Source organism: Anthonomus grandis, chromosome 13, assembly GCF_022605725.1.
Source record: "Anthonomus grandis grandis chromosome 13, icAntGran1.3, whole genome shotgun sequence".
NCBI classification, from domain to species: domain Eukaryota; kingdom Metazoa; phylum Arthropoda; class Insecta; order Coleoptera; family Curculionidae; genus Anthonomus; species Anthonomus grandis.
In genome coordinates this window covers 7,616,913-7,630,724 of record NC_065558.1, presented here as the reverse complement: position 1 = coordinate 7,630,724, position 13,812 = coordinate 7,616,913, and the positions used below count along the sequence as shown (strand labels likewise).

General features: G+C 34.5%; 1 protein-coding gene across 2 annotated transcripts in view; it reads left to right on the top strand.

Moving 5' to 3' along the window:
- Positions 1-503: 503 nt before the first annotated feature.
- Positions 504-13,812, top strand: part of LOC126743882 (uncharacterized) — a 39,610-nt gene continuing 26,301 nt past the window's right edge. The window contains exons 1-6 of one of the 2 annotated variants that reach the window (XR_007663015.1): positions 504-1,020; positions 4,117-4,282; positions 4,453-4,556; positions 12,230-12,409; positions 12,466-12,596; positions 12,655-12,895. Coding sequence is in view for 1 of the 2 variants with exons in the window: in XM_050451134.1 (XP_050307091.1) it covers positions 954-1,020; positions 4,117-4,282; positions 4,453-4,556; positions 12,230-12,409; positions 12,466-12,596; positions 12,655-12,895 (889 nt within the window). In the remaining variant the exon portion in view is untranslated. The remainder of the gene's footprint in view (positions 1,021-4,116; positions 4,283-4,452; positions 4,557-12,229; positions 12,410-12,465; positions 12,597-12,654; positions 12,896-13,812) is intronic. The other variant, XM_050451134.1, reaches the window with a different exon arrangement.

Here is a 13,812-nt window from a genome sequence, read left to right as displayed (position 1 = left end):
TGGAAAAATCTCTATTTAAAAAGAAATCTATTATGCGCTTTTTGATCTACAAGTCGAGACCTGTAGATTCCGTATTTTTTGTTATCAAAAAAGTGACTACCATATTAGCAACAGAGTAGGAAAGGTCCGAAACTGTTTCTATTATTCAGTTTGAATTAAAAGGTTCACAAATCGACATTAAATACGATTTAATGGTTGGGTTTATATGTCAATATTAACGTCTCCCATGCAGGTAATGGTATTAAATGGAAATCTTCAAAAAAATGTTCAAGTTAATTGTGTAGCCTTGCATGCTGCCTAAAAATGCATGTTTTTCTGAAAATGTCTAATAATGAATGTATAAAAAGAGATTCTATTCATTTTATCTTTGGCCATAAAAACTAGTATTAGGGTCCATAACCGTGCACCCCCTGAACAATTGATTTGCGAGGGTGTACATAAAATCCGGTGGGGGATCGAAAATTAGGGCGCCTGCCTGTGGAAATCCACGTTAGTAATATATAGAACCGATCCGGGAAAAACACACTAACCAAACTTCTTCATCGGGGTTTCACATCGTGGTTTCTTTTCTTTTTTTTTTAAGGATATACCTGATCCGTTACGTGGTTTAAGTGTGCGCATTAAAAGGGGATCCGAGTTTATTATTAGATCCCTTATTAAGGAAGTATCTTATGACACAAAACGTTCGTTTTTTAATCGCAATCCAAATGTCTCGACGGTTTCAATTAATATTTCCGAAGCGAAAACCCATCGAGTAAAGAAAACAAACCCGGTTGAAGCTCATGAAAAATACACAAATTACGCGGATTGCATAAACAACTTTAAAATAACTAAAAGGCATCTTTAAGTTAAATGCTATTTATTCGAGTTGAGAGTGGTGTACCGTATGTTCCTGAAAAAACCAAGAATAGATGGACAGGAACGGTGAAAAGTGACGAATCTTTATTTAGGAAATGGTTTTTTGGATTATAGTGGGTTATTTGTTAGTGCAAGTGTCTAATATTCATTCTGGATACATAGGTAAAAAAATATTCTATATAGTATGTATATATTCAATAAGCTGATTCAGGCAATGAAATATAAATATTCAATTTTGGCAACAATGGCAACGGTGCGGTATTAAATGCCCCACTTTTGACCTTGATGACTTTAAGATAAACTAATATGGCCGACATGTCTATTTTTATTGAAAATATGTATGTACTTAATGTAATGTTTAGGTTTCCCTCAAAAACCCTCAGAAATTTTGATATGCTACGTGCGAATTATAGAAATAGCTCTTTAAAAATTATAATTTTTGACGTTTTCACATCCATCATGGCGGCCGTTTTGACAATTACGCTTGTCGGCCATGTTCATTCCATCAAAACAGCGAGATCTTTTTAATTTAAATTATTGATGAATGTCTGAACAGATTACAACAAATAATGACTTAAAATAAGGCATAAGCTTCAAAGAACCCTCTAATATGCTCAAATACTATGTACGTAAGCTCAAAATAGCATTAAAAGACAATTAAAAAACCTAATTTTTGACGTCTAGAAATCCATCATGGCGGCTATGTTGACAACTGCGCTTGTAGACCATTTTGAAATTTCCATAAGGCGGATAGATAGTTTTTAATTTAAATTACTTATAAGTGGAGAGATTATGACAAAAAATTACTTAAAAGAACGGTCTACTATGCTTTTATGATTCCCGTATGGCTGAAATTCCGTTAAAACTAATCAAATTTTGATCTTTGAGTAACAATCAAGATGGCCGGGTCGACATCTGTCCTTGTCCGCCATGTATCAAAACTGCGAGAAATTATGCTAATTTAAATTATGAACAATTGGACAGATTATAATGATATCAGAAAAATATCGGTTCTGTGATTCGGCGGCTGTGATATACGCTGGTCGGCCATGTTTGAACGCAATAGGCAATATTTTAATATAATTAAGCGATAGCTCCTTAGAGTATTAAAAATAGATATTTAAATTAACCGGTAACCCTTCCAATATTATATATTAAAAATTCTTAAAATGTAAACTTTTGACGTTTCCAAATCCATCATGGCGTCTGCGTTAAAAATTACGCTTGTTGGCCATTTTGCATTTTGTAATAAGGCGGCGAGTATTAAAAATAATGATGAGGGTTCAGGCAACTGTTCATTACGCTTTTATGACACCCATAAAAGGTAAAAAATTGCCGTAAAACTCCATTAAAAAATAATCAAATTTTGACGTTTGAGTAACAATCAAGGCGACCGGGTGGAAACCTGATCTTGCCGGCCATTTTCTAGTGCAACAATACCGCGAGACTTGTCAATTTTAATTATCAAAAACTGGACAGATTGTCGTAAATAATGACTTAAAATAAGGCTTAACGTTCGAACAACCTTCCAATATGTTCATTATCTACGAACGTACTCTCAAAATAGCATTAAAAGCTGAGTAAAGAAGTCGAATTTTTGACATATTCATTTAGGTGGCTCCGATATACGCTGATAGGCCATGTTCGAATACAATAAGGCGCCTATCCTTATTTTAATATAATTAGTCAATAGCTCTTTAGAGCATTAAAAATGAATATTTAAATGAATCCTTAGGGCTTCTAATAATCCCGTATACTACGTATGTGCTCCCAAATACCATTAAAACCCGACTAAAAATTCTAATTTTTGACGTTTCCAAGTCCATCATGGCGGCTGCGTTGAAGGTTGCGTTTGTCGGCCATTTTGAATGTTTTTATAAGACAACGTGATATTTATAAGTTTTAAATTACTTATATGTGATTATTAAAAGTAATGACTTAAGGTTCAGGCAACTGTTCACTATGCTTTTATGACACCCATAGGGGGCAAAATTGCCTTAAAACTACATTAAAATTAAAAAAAAATTTAAAGTTTGAGTAACAATCAAGGTGGTCGGGTTCACACCTGACCTTGTCGGCCGATAAATGACTTAAAATAAGGCTTAACCTTCATAAAACCTTCCAATACGCTCATATACTACATACGTACTCTCAAAATAGCATTAAAACCCAATTAAATATTCTAATTTTTGACGTTTCCAAATCCATCATGGCGGCTGCGTCGAAGGTTGCGTTTGTCGGCCATTTTGAATGTTTTTATAAGACAACGTGATATTTATATGTTTTAAATGACTTATACGTGATTATTAAAAATAATGCCTTAATGTTCAGGCAACTGTTCACTATGCTTTTATGACACCCATAGGGGGCAAAATTGCCTTAAGACTACATTAAAATTTAAAAAAAATTTAAAGTTTGAGTAACAATCAAGGTGGTCGGGTTCACACCTGACCTTGTCGGCCGATAAATGACTTAAAATAAGGCTTAACCTTCATAAAACCTTCCAATACGCTCATATACTACATACGTACTCTCAAAATAGCATTAAAACCCAATTAAATATTCTAATTTTTGACGTTTCTACATCCATCATGGCGGCTTTGTTGACAGTGGTGCTTCTCGGCCTTCTCGGCGGTCGGTTTTTTAATTGAAATTACTTGTAAGTAAGGAGATTAATTATAAATAATGACTTAAATGAACTTTATGCTGTTATAATACCCATACAGAACAAGACTGATGCGTTAAAGCTTCATAAAAAATAATAAAATTTTGACATTTGAGAAACAATGAAGGCGGCCATGTTAACACTTACCCTTGTTGGTCATATTCCAGTGCTACAATGCTGCGAGACACTTAATTAATTTAAATTATGAACAACTGGGCAGATTATTATCAGTAAAGGCTTTAAATAAGGCCTAACCTTCAAAGAACCTTCCAATGTACTCATATAATACTTATGCCCTCTCAAAATAGCATTAAAACTCGATTAAAACATCTAATTTTTGACGTTTTCAAATCCAACATGGCGGCTGCGTTGACAATTGGGTTTGTCGGTCATTTTGCAGTTTAAAAATAAATATTTAAGTTAACCTTTAAGCCTCAAAGAACCTTCAACATGCCTTATCATACTATTTGCCTCAAACTAACCTAAAAAAGCAATTAAACCCTGAACTTTTAACAAAAAATTGTCAGTCATATAAACAAAATGGCTGCCGTGACCATGTTTTGCACAAAATAACATAAGTATTTCTTTTCTAGAAAAAGTAGAAGTCTCAGCTTGTGAATCCTGTCAATTAACCCTAACCTGCCGTCAACTGGACTCGATTATCGCCATATTGGATGTGAACTTCGAGCGGGAAAATTCGGTCGAAAACCCTTTCGCGCCCTTTCCACTCGACTATCCCCGGGATGCGGTGAATAAGCGGTAAGAATTATAATAATTTCTCATAAGAAACACATCAATTTAAAAGTATACAAACTCACCCCAGAAGTGTGTCACACACTATATAGGGGGGTGAGGGTGAACCTCTATATGGGTTTCTCGTGACAATGGGCATGTATTATACGATTCAATTTATTTGTGAAATTTTCAAGGTGTTCGGGCCTAAGCTACTGCACTTTCATTTTGACAAATGACAGCTTCGGGGGTGACACCTGGGGCGAGGGAAATCTCACTATTCAATACGCTTGTGCCACAAGTAAGTCAATGTATATTATTTGTATGATTGGAATAGAATTAAGTAGTTTGCATTTGAAATGTTTACAAGAGGGCGCCACCTCCGGTTGATGATGCAAATAGATGGTAAATGCGTGGCACCCCTTAAATATTATTGGATTTTTTAAATCTGCTTATAATTCCAAAAAGTTTCGGGGGTCACATGGTATATTTTGGTTAAACGGTTTTGAAGATATTTGCAGTTAAAAGTTGCCTCTTGTTGGATGTTAGAGGCAAGGTGGGTTTTTGCACATGCGCCTTGGTTTGTTTAAATCTTTCGATTGAGTTAAGAGTCAAATCTTCAATTCTTCTCTCGTATAATTAATTTCTGTAATTCTATAATTCATATTTATTTTTTAGAAAACTCTTGTAAAAACAGGGATTTTGTAAAAGAATTTTTTTGCTGGTAAAGTGTGTGGGGTGGGTGGGGGGTGTAAGGATAATGTTTTTGAAAAATGCTTTTTCTTGTAGAAAATAAACATTATTTTTTAACAGGACTACCCTTGCCCCTCACCCACCCCACACATTTACCCAGTAATAAATTTTTCTGCAAGATCACTGTTTTTCAGAATGTTCGAAAAAAACATTGTTGAAATATAGGATTACCGATATTGATTATAGGATTCCTGAGGTTCGATTTCCTGCATAATAACACACCTTATTTAAATTTAATATAATTTTATATATATTATATATTATATATAAATATTTGATACAAAAACACTTGTTCACGTATATTTATTTGAAAAACAGTGATTTTACAGACGAATTTTATACTGGTAAACTGAGTGGGGTGGGTGGGGGGTCAAGGGTAGTTTTGTTAAAAAATGGTTTCTGTCTTTTACAAAAAAAAAACATTTTTCAAAAACATTATCCTTGCACCCCCCACCCACCCCACACACTTTACCAGTAAGAAACTCTTTTGCAAAATCACTGTTTTTTAGAATATTCTAAAAAACAACGATAAATTATAGGGTTACAGAAAATAATTATAAGATTCCTGAGGTTGGATTTCCTGCATAATAACACACTTTATTTATACAGGGTTACTGGTAATTCGATACATTCCTTTGGAGATGTGATAGGGGAGGGGGTAAGAAGTAAATTGAACACTAATATGTATTATGCAAAAGTTGATAGTTTTCGACATATTTAATTTTTTCTGTTTTTCTTCAAAATGTAGACCTTAGTGGTTTAAAAGGCAGTTTCCAGAAAATCCGCTGTATATTTTTTTAACTTTTTAGGCAAAATACATGCTCAACACAATAGTGTTACGTTTGTAATGGCAAAAGTCCCGCAAATAGTTGTAACCATAGGTAAATTCTCGATGCAAAGTGTAATTTTTTTTTCTTAAATAAAATACTACACTTTCTAGTGGATATTTTTTGAAAAAAAATTATGCTACATTCTTCAAAATTTCCTTAAAACTTTCTTATTACCTAAGCTAGCTCACAGGATACAAATGCTTAAAAGTTAGGTGACATGGTTTTGTATTTTTATTATAAATTGTAAAGTAACGCATTTGTCAGTATTTACCTTCACAAATCTTGTTCAAAATGAGAGCCTCTATTGCGAATATAGGCTCGGCAGCGCCTTCTCATTTCAGTCTTTGTTGTTCTAGTTGTTATGGTATTCCTGATCTACTGGGCAGCGTTGGTTATTCTTTGGATAAGATCTTCCCGGGTAATTATTGGGGTTGCATAAACCAGTGCTTTCATTTGACCCCATATGCTATAATCAAGCGGGGTTAAGTCAGGGCTTCGTGCTGGCCAAGCTATTGGACCTGACCTACCAATCCAACGATTCGGGAAACGTTCATCCAGGAACTGCCGAACTGACCGCCGAAAATGAGCTGGACAGCCGTCATGTTGAAATATCATTCGTCCTCTAACGGCGAGAGGAATATCGTCAAAAAGATCTTGTAGGTCATGTCGTAAAAAATGTTCATAAATATCCCCGTTTAAATGGTCTGGGAAAAAATGTGGTCCTATTACATCCCGGCCAATAAGTCCCATCCACACATTTACAGAAAACTTTCTTTGAAAACTGGTTTCTCTTGTTAAACGGGGATTTTCTTCGGCCAAAAAATGAAGGTTATGAAAATTTGTAATGCCCTCATGACTAAACTTTGACTCGTCCGTCCACAAAATGTCGGTTAAAAAAGTTCTATTGTCTGCATCAGAATTTATAATAAATCTGCAGAATTCTACCCTTCTTATCGGGTCCCCTTCTTCCAATCCTTGGACAGGCGTATAATGGTAAGGATGGCTTCCCATTTGCCGAATCGTGGACCAAACTTTCCATTGCGATGATCCTGTTTGCTGCGCTATGGCATTAGTGGATGTGGTTGGATCGTCTTCAAAATGTCTTAATATTTCCTCCTCATCTTTTGCTCGATATACGCGAGGAGCGCCAGCGTCACCTCTTCTTGGTTTTACGGATCCAGTTTCAGCGATAGCTCGGTAGGTCGAAGCGAAAACACGGACATTTGGAATGCGGCGGTTCGGAAAGCGACGTTGGTATTCTCGGCGAGACTCCGCGGCATTATCATTGCAAAACCCATAAACAAACATAATATCTGCATATTCAGCGTTAGTAAACGTGGCCATAGCGCAGAAACCAATAGAATACCTTCTGTGAAAATAAACACGAGAAAAATAAACTCGAAACTCGTAATTTAACTACTTTCCACAACAATTATTGCTGTCAGACTATCTACACATCAAATGTTTAACAATAAAATTAAAAAAACAAATTGTTGCTATAGTACTTAAATACCATAGAAGTAAATACCACTTGGCATTTTTCAAGTGCGTTCTTACAATTAATAATAAAAATACAAAATTCTGTTAAAATTTTTGGTAGCATTTATAGCCTATGAGTTAGCTTAGATAATAAGAAAGTTTTATGTAAATTTTTAAGAATGTAGCATAATTTTTTTTTCAAAAAATATCCACTAGAAAGTGTAATATTTTATTTAAGAAAAAAAAATTACACTTTGCATCGAGAATTTACCTATGGTTACAACTATTTGCGGGACTTTTGCCATTACAAACGTAACACTATTGTGTTGAGCATGTATTTTGCCTAAAAAGTTAAAAAAATATACAGCGGATTTTCTGGAAACTGCCTTTTAAACCACTAAGGTCTACATTTTGAAGAAAAACAGAAAAAATTAAATATGTCGAAAACTATCAACTTTTGCATAATACATATTAGGGTTCAATTTACTTCTTACCCCCTCCCCTATCACATCTCCAAAGGAATGTATCGAATTACCAGTAACCCTGTATATGATATAATTTAATATACAGGGTGTTCCGTTGATCATGTTTCAAACTTCTAGGGCAGACTTTAATTAGAAGAATTTAATTTCTGCCCGTTTGGGCATTAGATTATGATGTTCCTATGCTTTTTACATAAAAAAGGTGCTCTTAGTAAAAGTCGGTAAATATCACCGTTTTTGTGGAAATTGACTAAAACCAAACTAAGATACAGCACCTGAATTAATTATTTTAATAATAATAATAATGCTAATTCATTGCCACTGTCAGTATTTTTTACATGATATTAATTCCCTTTTTATTACGGTTAAGTAATAGAAGATTACACTTTTGCTGAATACGCCGATATGCTTTTAATTTATGGGGAAGTTCGATGTAATGGTAGAGCTGCTTCTCGACTATATGAAGAGCGGTTTCCCGAAAGGCGAATCCCAGCTCCCACACTTTTTGAAAGGGTCAATCAACGGCTCAGGGAGACTAGTTAAAATAAAACGCCAAGATAATGGCGCGCAAAGGAACATCCGAATCCCGGATTTTGAGGAAGAAGTGCTTCAGCGATTTGAAGATAACCCATCAGTACTCGAGTACTCGAGAAGTAGCTGATGCGATGCATGTAAATCATGTTAGGGTATGGAACGTTGTTAATGAACAGCTTCTTCGGCCTTACCACCTGCAAAAGGTGCAATCATTAGGACCCAATGATTTTATGCCCCGCGTGAATTTTTGCCAGTGGTTTCTTGACCGGTGTACAGAAGAACCTCAATTTCCAAAATATGTCCTTTTTACTGACGAGGCTTTATTTACAAAAGAAGGCATTTTTAATTCTAAGAATAATCATGTGTGGAGTAAGGAAAACCTTCATGGTATTCATTTTAGGAGCTATCAACATAAGTTTTCGGTCAATATGTGGGCCGGCATTGTTGGAGAACGCTTAATTGGTCCAATTATGTTGCCTCCTCGTTTAACGGGAAATATTTATTTAAATTTTTTAAGAAATGTACTGCCAGAACTATTAGATGATCTGCCCTTAAATATACGACAGAACTTATGGCTGCAACACGATGGAGCGCCAGCTCATTTTTCACTTATTGTCCGCGAGTTTATAGATGAAAATTTTGGAAGGCACTGGATTGGCCGCGGAGGCCCTGTTACCTGGCCAGCGCGCTCACCAGATTTGACACCCTTAGATTTTTTTCTTTGGGGGATATGCAAAGTCTCATATATGAAACTCCAGTCGAGTCAGAAGAAGACCTGGTGGCCAGAATTTCCGCAGCTGCTGAAGTAATCCAAACCACGCCTGATATTTTTAACCTTGTCAACCTTAATATGGTGCGTAGATACAATAAATGTATCGATCGTGGCGGCCGGCATTTTGAGCAATTAAAACTTTAAGTTTATTTTTGTAATACCAATCTTTAATAAAATTTGTTTACGTTTCTAAAATTGTTAATTTGTTGGTTTTTTATTACACTTAAAATCATTTAAGCATTTTATGCCTCAAGGTAATTAAAGTGACAGTTAATTAATTTGAGTACCAATTTAATAAAGTGGCTACCTTAACTTTTTTTAAACATTTATTTTTTATTTACGCCAGATTTTTTTTTAATTGTTTATTAATAATAATAGGTAGGTAATTCATTTTTGTATCTCATAACTTGCTTTTCGTCAATTTTCACAAAAACGGTGATATTTACCATTTACCGACTTTTACTAAGAGCACCTTTTTATGTCAAAAGCATAGGAACATCATATTCTAATGCCCAAACGGGCAAAAATTAAAGTCTTAAAGAAATGGCGCTAAATTGACCAAATACCCCCCTGATTCTGAAGCCCCTGGCAAATATTTTTTTTATTTAGTAGGTTCAAAAGAATAAACATACTAACAAGAATTTACCTCCCAAAATTGGTTGCGGTAGCTAAAGTAGCTCCGAAGCTATTAAGAAAAAACTAGTTTTTAAAGGTTATTTTCAAAGAGCTCTAGCTCTCTGAGGAAGCTTTTCCGGACCCATGTTTATATGAACTTTTGTTTTTCTTTTGACATTTTCTATCTGCTCTAGAAGTTTGTAACATGATCAACGGAACACCCTGTATATATATATTATATATAAATATTTAGTACAAAAACACTTGTTAATGTATACTAATTTGAAAAACAGTGATTTTGTACAAGAATTTCTTACTGGTAAAGTGTGTGGGGTGGGGGGAGGGTGCAAGAATAATGTTTTTGAAAAATGCTTTTTTTTGTTAAAGACCAAAACCATTTTTTACAAAACTACCCTGGTAAAGTGTGTGGGGTGGGTGGGGGGGAGCAAGGGTAGTTTTGTTAGAAAATAATTTTTTTTTTACAAGAAAAAAGCATTTTTTAAAAACATTATCCTTACACCCCCCACCCACCCCACACACGTTACCAGTAAGAAATTCTTTTGCAAAATCACTGTTTTTGAAACAGTTTAAGTAAACAGTGATTTTGTAGAACAATTTCTTACTGGTAAAGTGTGTTGGGTGGGTGGAGGGTGTAAGGATAATGTTTTTAAAAAATGTTTTTTTTTGTAGAAGACAAAAACCATCTTTAACAAAACTACCCTTGTCCCCTCTACCCACCCCACACATTAACCTAGTAATTCCTGTTAATGAAAGTGAAATAGTAAGTAATTTAAAGAATAACTGTTCATCAGAACCTGATAGAATTTATATTAAGTAAATAATTTTAGTTAACTATTTATATACTTATAACTTGAATTGTAACATCAATATTTTTAAACATTATTGGACATTTTTGGGTATAACTTTGGAACCACTGGGAATATTTTCATAATTCTTTGACAATAATTTAATGCAGTTCCCGAGGATGGATTTTAAGGTAAAAACGTTGTTGTAGAGTAAAAATATCAAGAGTTAGAGTGGTTTTGTTTAGGGCTTATTTTTTTGCAAATTTTCAAAGGAAATTCTTACTATTGTTAAGAATATTTTGAGAAATAATTGAAACGTCTTAAAAAGGTTTTTTGACTAAAAAAGGATATTTATTTTCCAATAATTTCATACCAAAAGGTTTCTTTTACCTCAAAAACTCTCTGGGTTAGAGGCAATTTTTCCCTCAAGGAACAAGAGCCGCCAGATTTCAGTTTTTGCAACTCTAATTGCAAAATCACGATTTTTAAGCATTATTGGACATTTTTGGGTATAACTTGGGAACCACTGAGAATAATTTCATAATTCTTTCACAGTAATATAATGAAGTTCTCGAGAATGGATTTTAGGGTAAAAACGTTATTCTAGGGTAAAAATTTCAAAAGTTAGGTAGCTTTGGTTGGGCCTTAATTTTTTGACAATTGTCAAAGGAAATTCTCACTATTGTTAGGAATATTTTGAGAAATAACTGAAATGTCTTAAAAAGGATTTCTTCCCAATAAAGGGTGTCAAAATCAACATTTTTAAGAATTATTGGACATTTTTGGGTATAACTTAGAAACCACTGAGAATCATTTCATAATTTTTTTACAGTAATATAATGTAAATAGAATTTATAATAAGTAAAGTACATAAAGGTCTTCATATATTTTTTAAAAAAATTCTTGAATAAACTGTTAACCTAATATTTAAGTCTGGTAGAGTACCCCATGAATTTAAAGAAACTATATATTATGAAAATGTAAATACGTAAATTATTCTCCTAGTTTTTGTACTATTTTTATTAGTATTCTGTATTTAAAGTTGATTCGCAGGGTACTTACGTTTGGTTTATTATTTTTATCTATAGTGTTTAGTTTTTAAGTAGTTCATCTTGTTTGAGAGCCCAAAATGGGGCCCTAATTTGGGGTCCAAAATGGGTCAGTATTCTCCTAAAATTATTGGTCTCTTTCGGCAAAAACCATGAAGATAATTCTAAATATTTCGAAACTGTTCCATCGGGTTTTAAAAAGGACGCGCTTCATGACAATTCATTCAGTTTTATTTGTTTAGTAAGTTTTTACCTTGGAAACAATTAAACGACAGTAAGGCAAGTTAGTTTAGTGTTTTTGACGTTGACGATAAAAGTGTGTTCCCGAATTTCGGTAAATATAGTAACCCAGTATATGCAGGCAGGAGATAGGGAAGTCTTAAATCACTATAGACCAATAAGTGTAATTTCTAATATCGCAATAATATTTTGAAAAATACCTTAAAATCTATTTGGTTTACTTTTTAGGTTCCAATAATATACCCCACCTAGCCAATATGGGTTTGAACAAGATTTAAGCACGTCTGATGCTATGTGCGAGTTAACAAAAAACAACTAGTAGTATGTCAAAAACTGTTTGTCCAAATTATAGCATGTGATCTAGCCAAACTTGCAAGCGGAAATGAGATTAATCGCATTCTTGAATTCTTTTAGAAGACCGAGTATATCCTTACTGCAACTCCGAAATCCATATAAACGATAATCGTACATCCGGTTTCATACGGAATCCGGGTTATCCGAGATTTTATGCGGGTCAACGAAGGTGTCGCTGGCGAATCACGGCTCCCCCTTTCAGCAGAATCTTACTAAGACTGTTAGATGTAGCTTTATTTGGTAGGTAAACTTCCAAACTCGACACGAAAAATATTATTAAACTCCTTTAATCACAGATACAAGAGTTTACAACCAAGAAGACTGCAAGGACACTTTAGAAATCAAAGACACCGAACAAGTGATATATTCAACTTGCACCCAGGAACATCCGCCTTCCGAAGTTACCTCAATATCCGAATCGTTAGAGGTGAGCAGCCATAGATGGCGCCTAAACGTCAAGAACATATTTGAAAACTCTCTTCCAGATACTCTTGACATCCCGGAAGCAAGTTAACCCCACCAGAGGGATTCTCGCTCACTTCAGTGTCTTAGGGTGTGCTCCACCCCTGCCTCCCAGCACCGCTTACCTTTTATACGAAAACGGTTCCGTTGCCGTTTACTCCTGCTGGAATGACCTGGTGTTCCCTGATACCCAAACGAAAAATCGGACGATCCAGTGTGTGGATGGGAGCTGGAACGTTTCGTTACCGCTGCTCGATTGTGACGGTAGGTGTGAAATCAGTTTAAATGTCAAAAGTATGGGATGTTAAAAATTGTGCAGTTGTTCTGCTCTAAATCGAGGGTTAAGCAATTCAAAGGAATATTTTCAAAGCCCTATCTATCGACATTTAAACCAATATAATAGAAGGTAATCTAAGAACAGAAATTTTAACTTTTTTAATAAAAATAAAATTAATGCATTTAATTAACGTTCCAATATTACGTCGTCGATTTTTGATACTCTTTCTGCTCTTGTTAAGATTTTCATACTTTAAAAATTAGTGAATTTTTACTTCCAGGCAGTTGAGGTCACAATTTTCTGACTATTTAAAGGCATCAACTACCTGCAAGTGATGTTCTGTTATATGTTATGTTATACTTTTCTTACGTTTTATGATCTATATATACGTAACAGGTTATTTCATAGCGATCGTCAAAGATTCTTGGGACTCAGATCTGTTTATGTGCCACAAAATTGGTAAAAAGTCCATTTTTTCACTTTCTACCGCATCTCACCCTTCAGTAACACACTGGATCATTATGAAATTATATTTTTCTTATGCAATTATGATCTTTACAGACGTGACAGGTTATTTCACAGCGATCGTCAAAGATCCTTGGGACTCAGATCTGTTTATGTGCCAAAAAGTGGGTAAAAAGTCCATATTTTCCCTTTCAACCGCATCTCACCCTTCAGTAACACCCTGGATCATTATAAAATTATACTTTTCTTATGCAATTATGACCTTCACAGACGTGACAGGTTATTTCATAGCGATCGTCAAAGATCCTTGGGACTCAGATCTGTTTATGTGTCAAAAAGTGGGTCAAAAGTCAATTTTTTCACTTTCTACCGCATCTCACCCTTCAGTAACACCCTGGATCATTATAAAATTATACTTTTCTTATGCAATTATGACCTT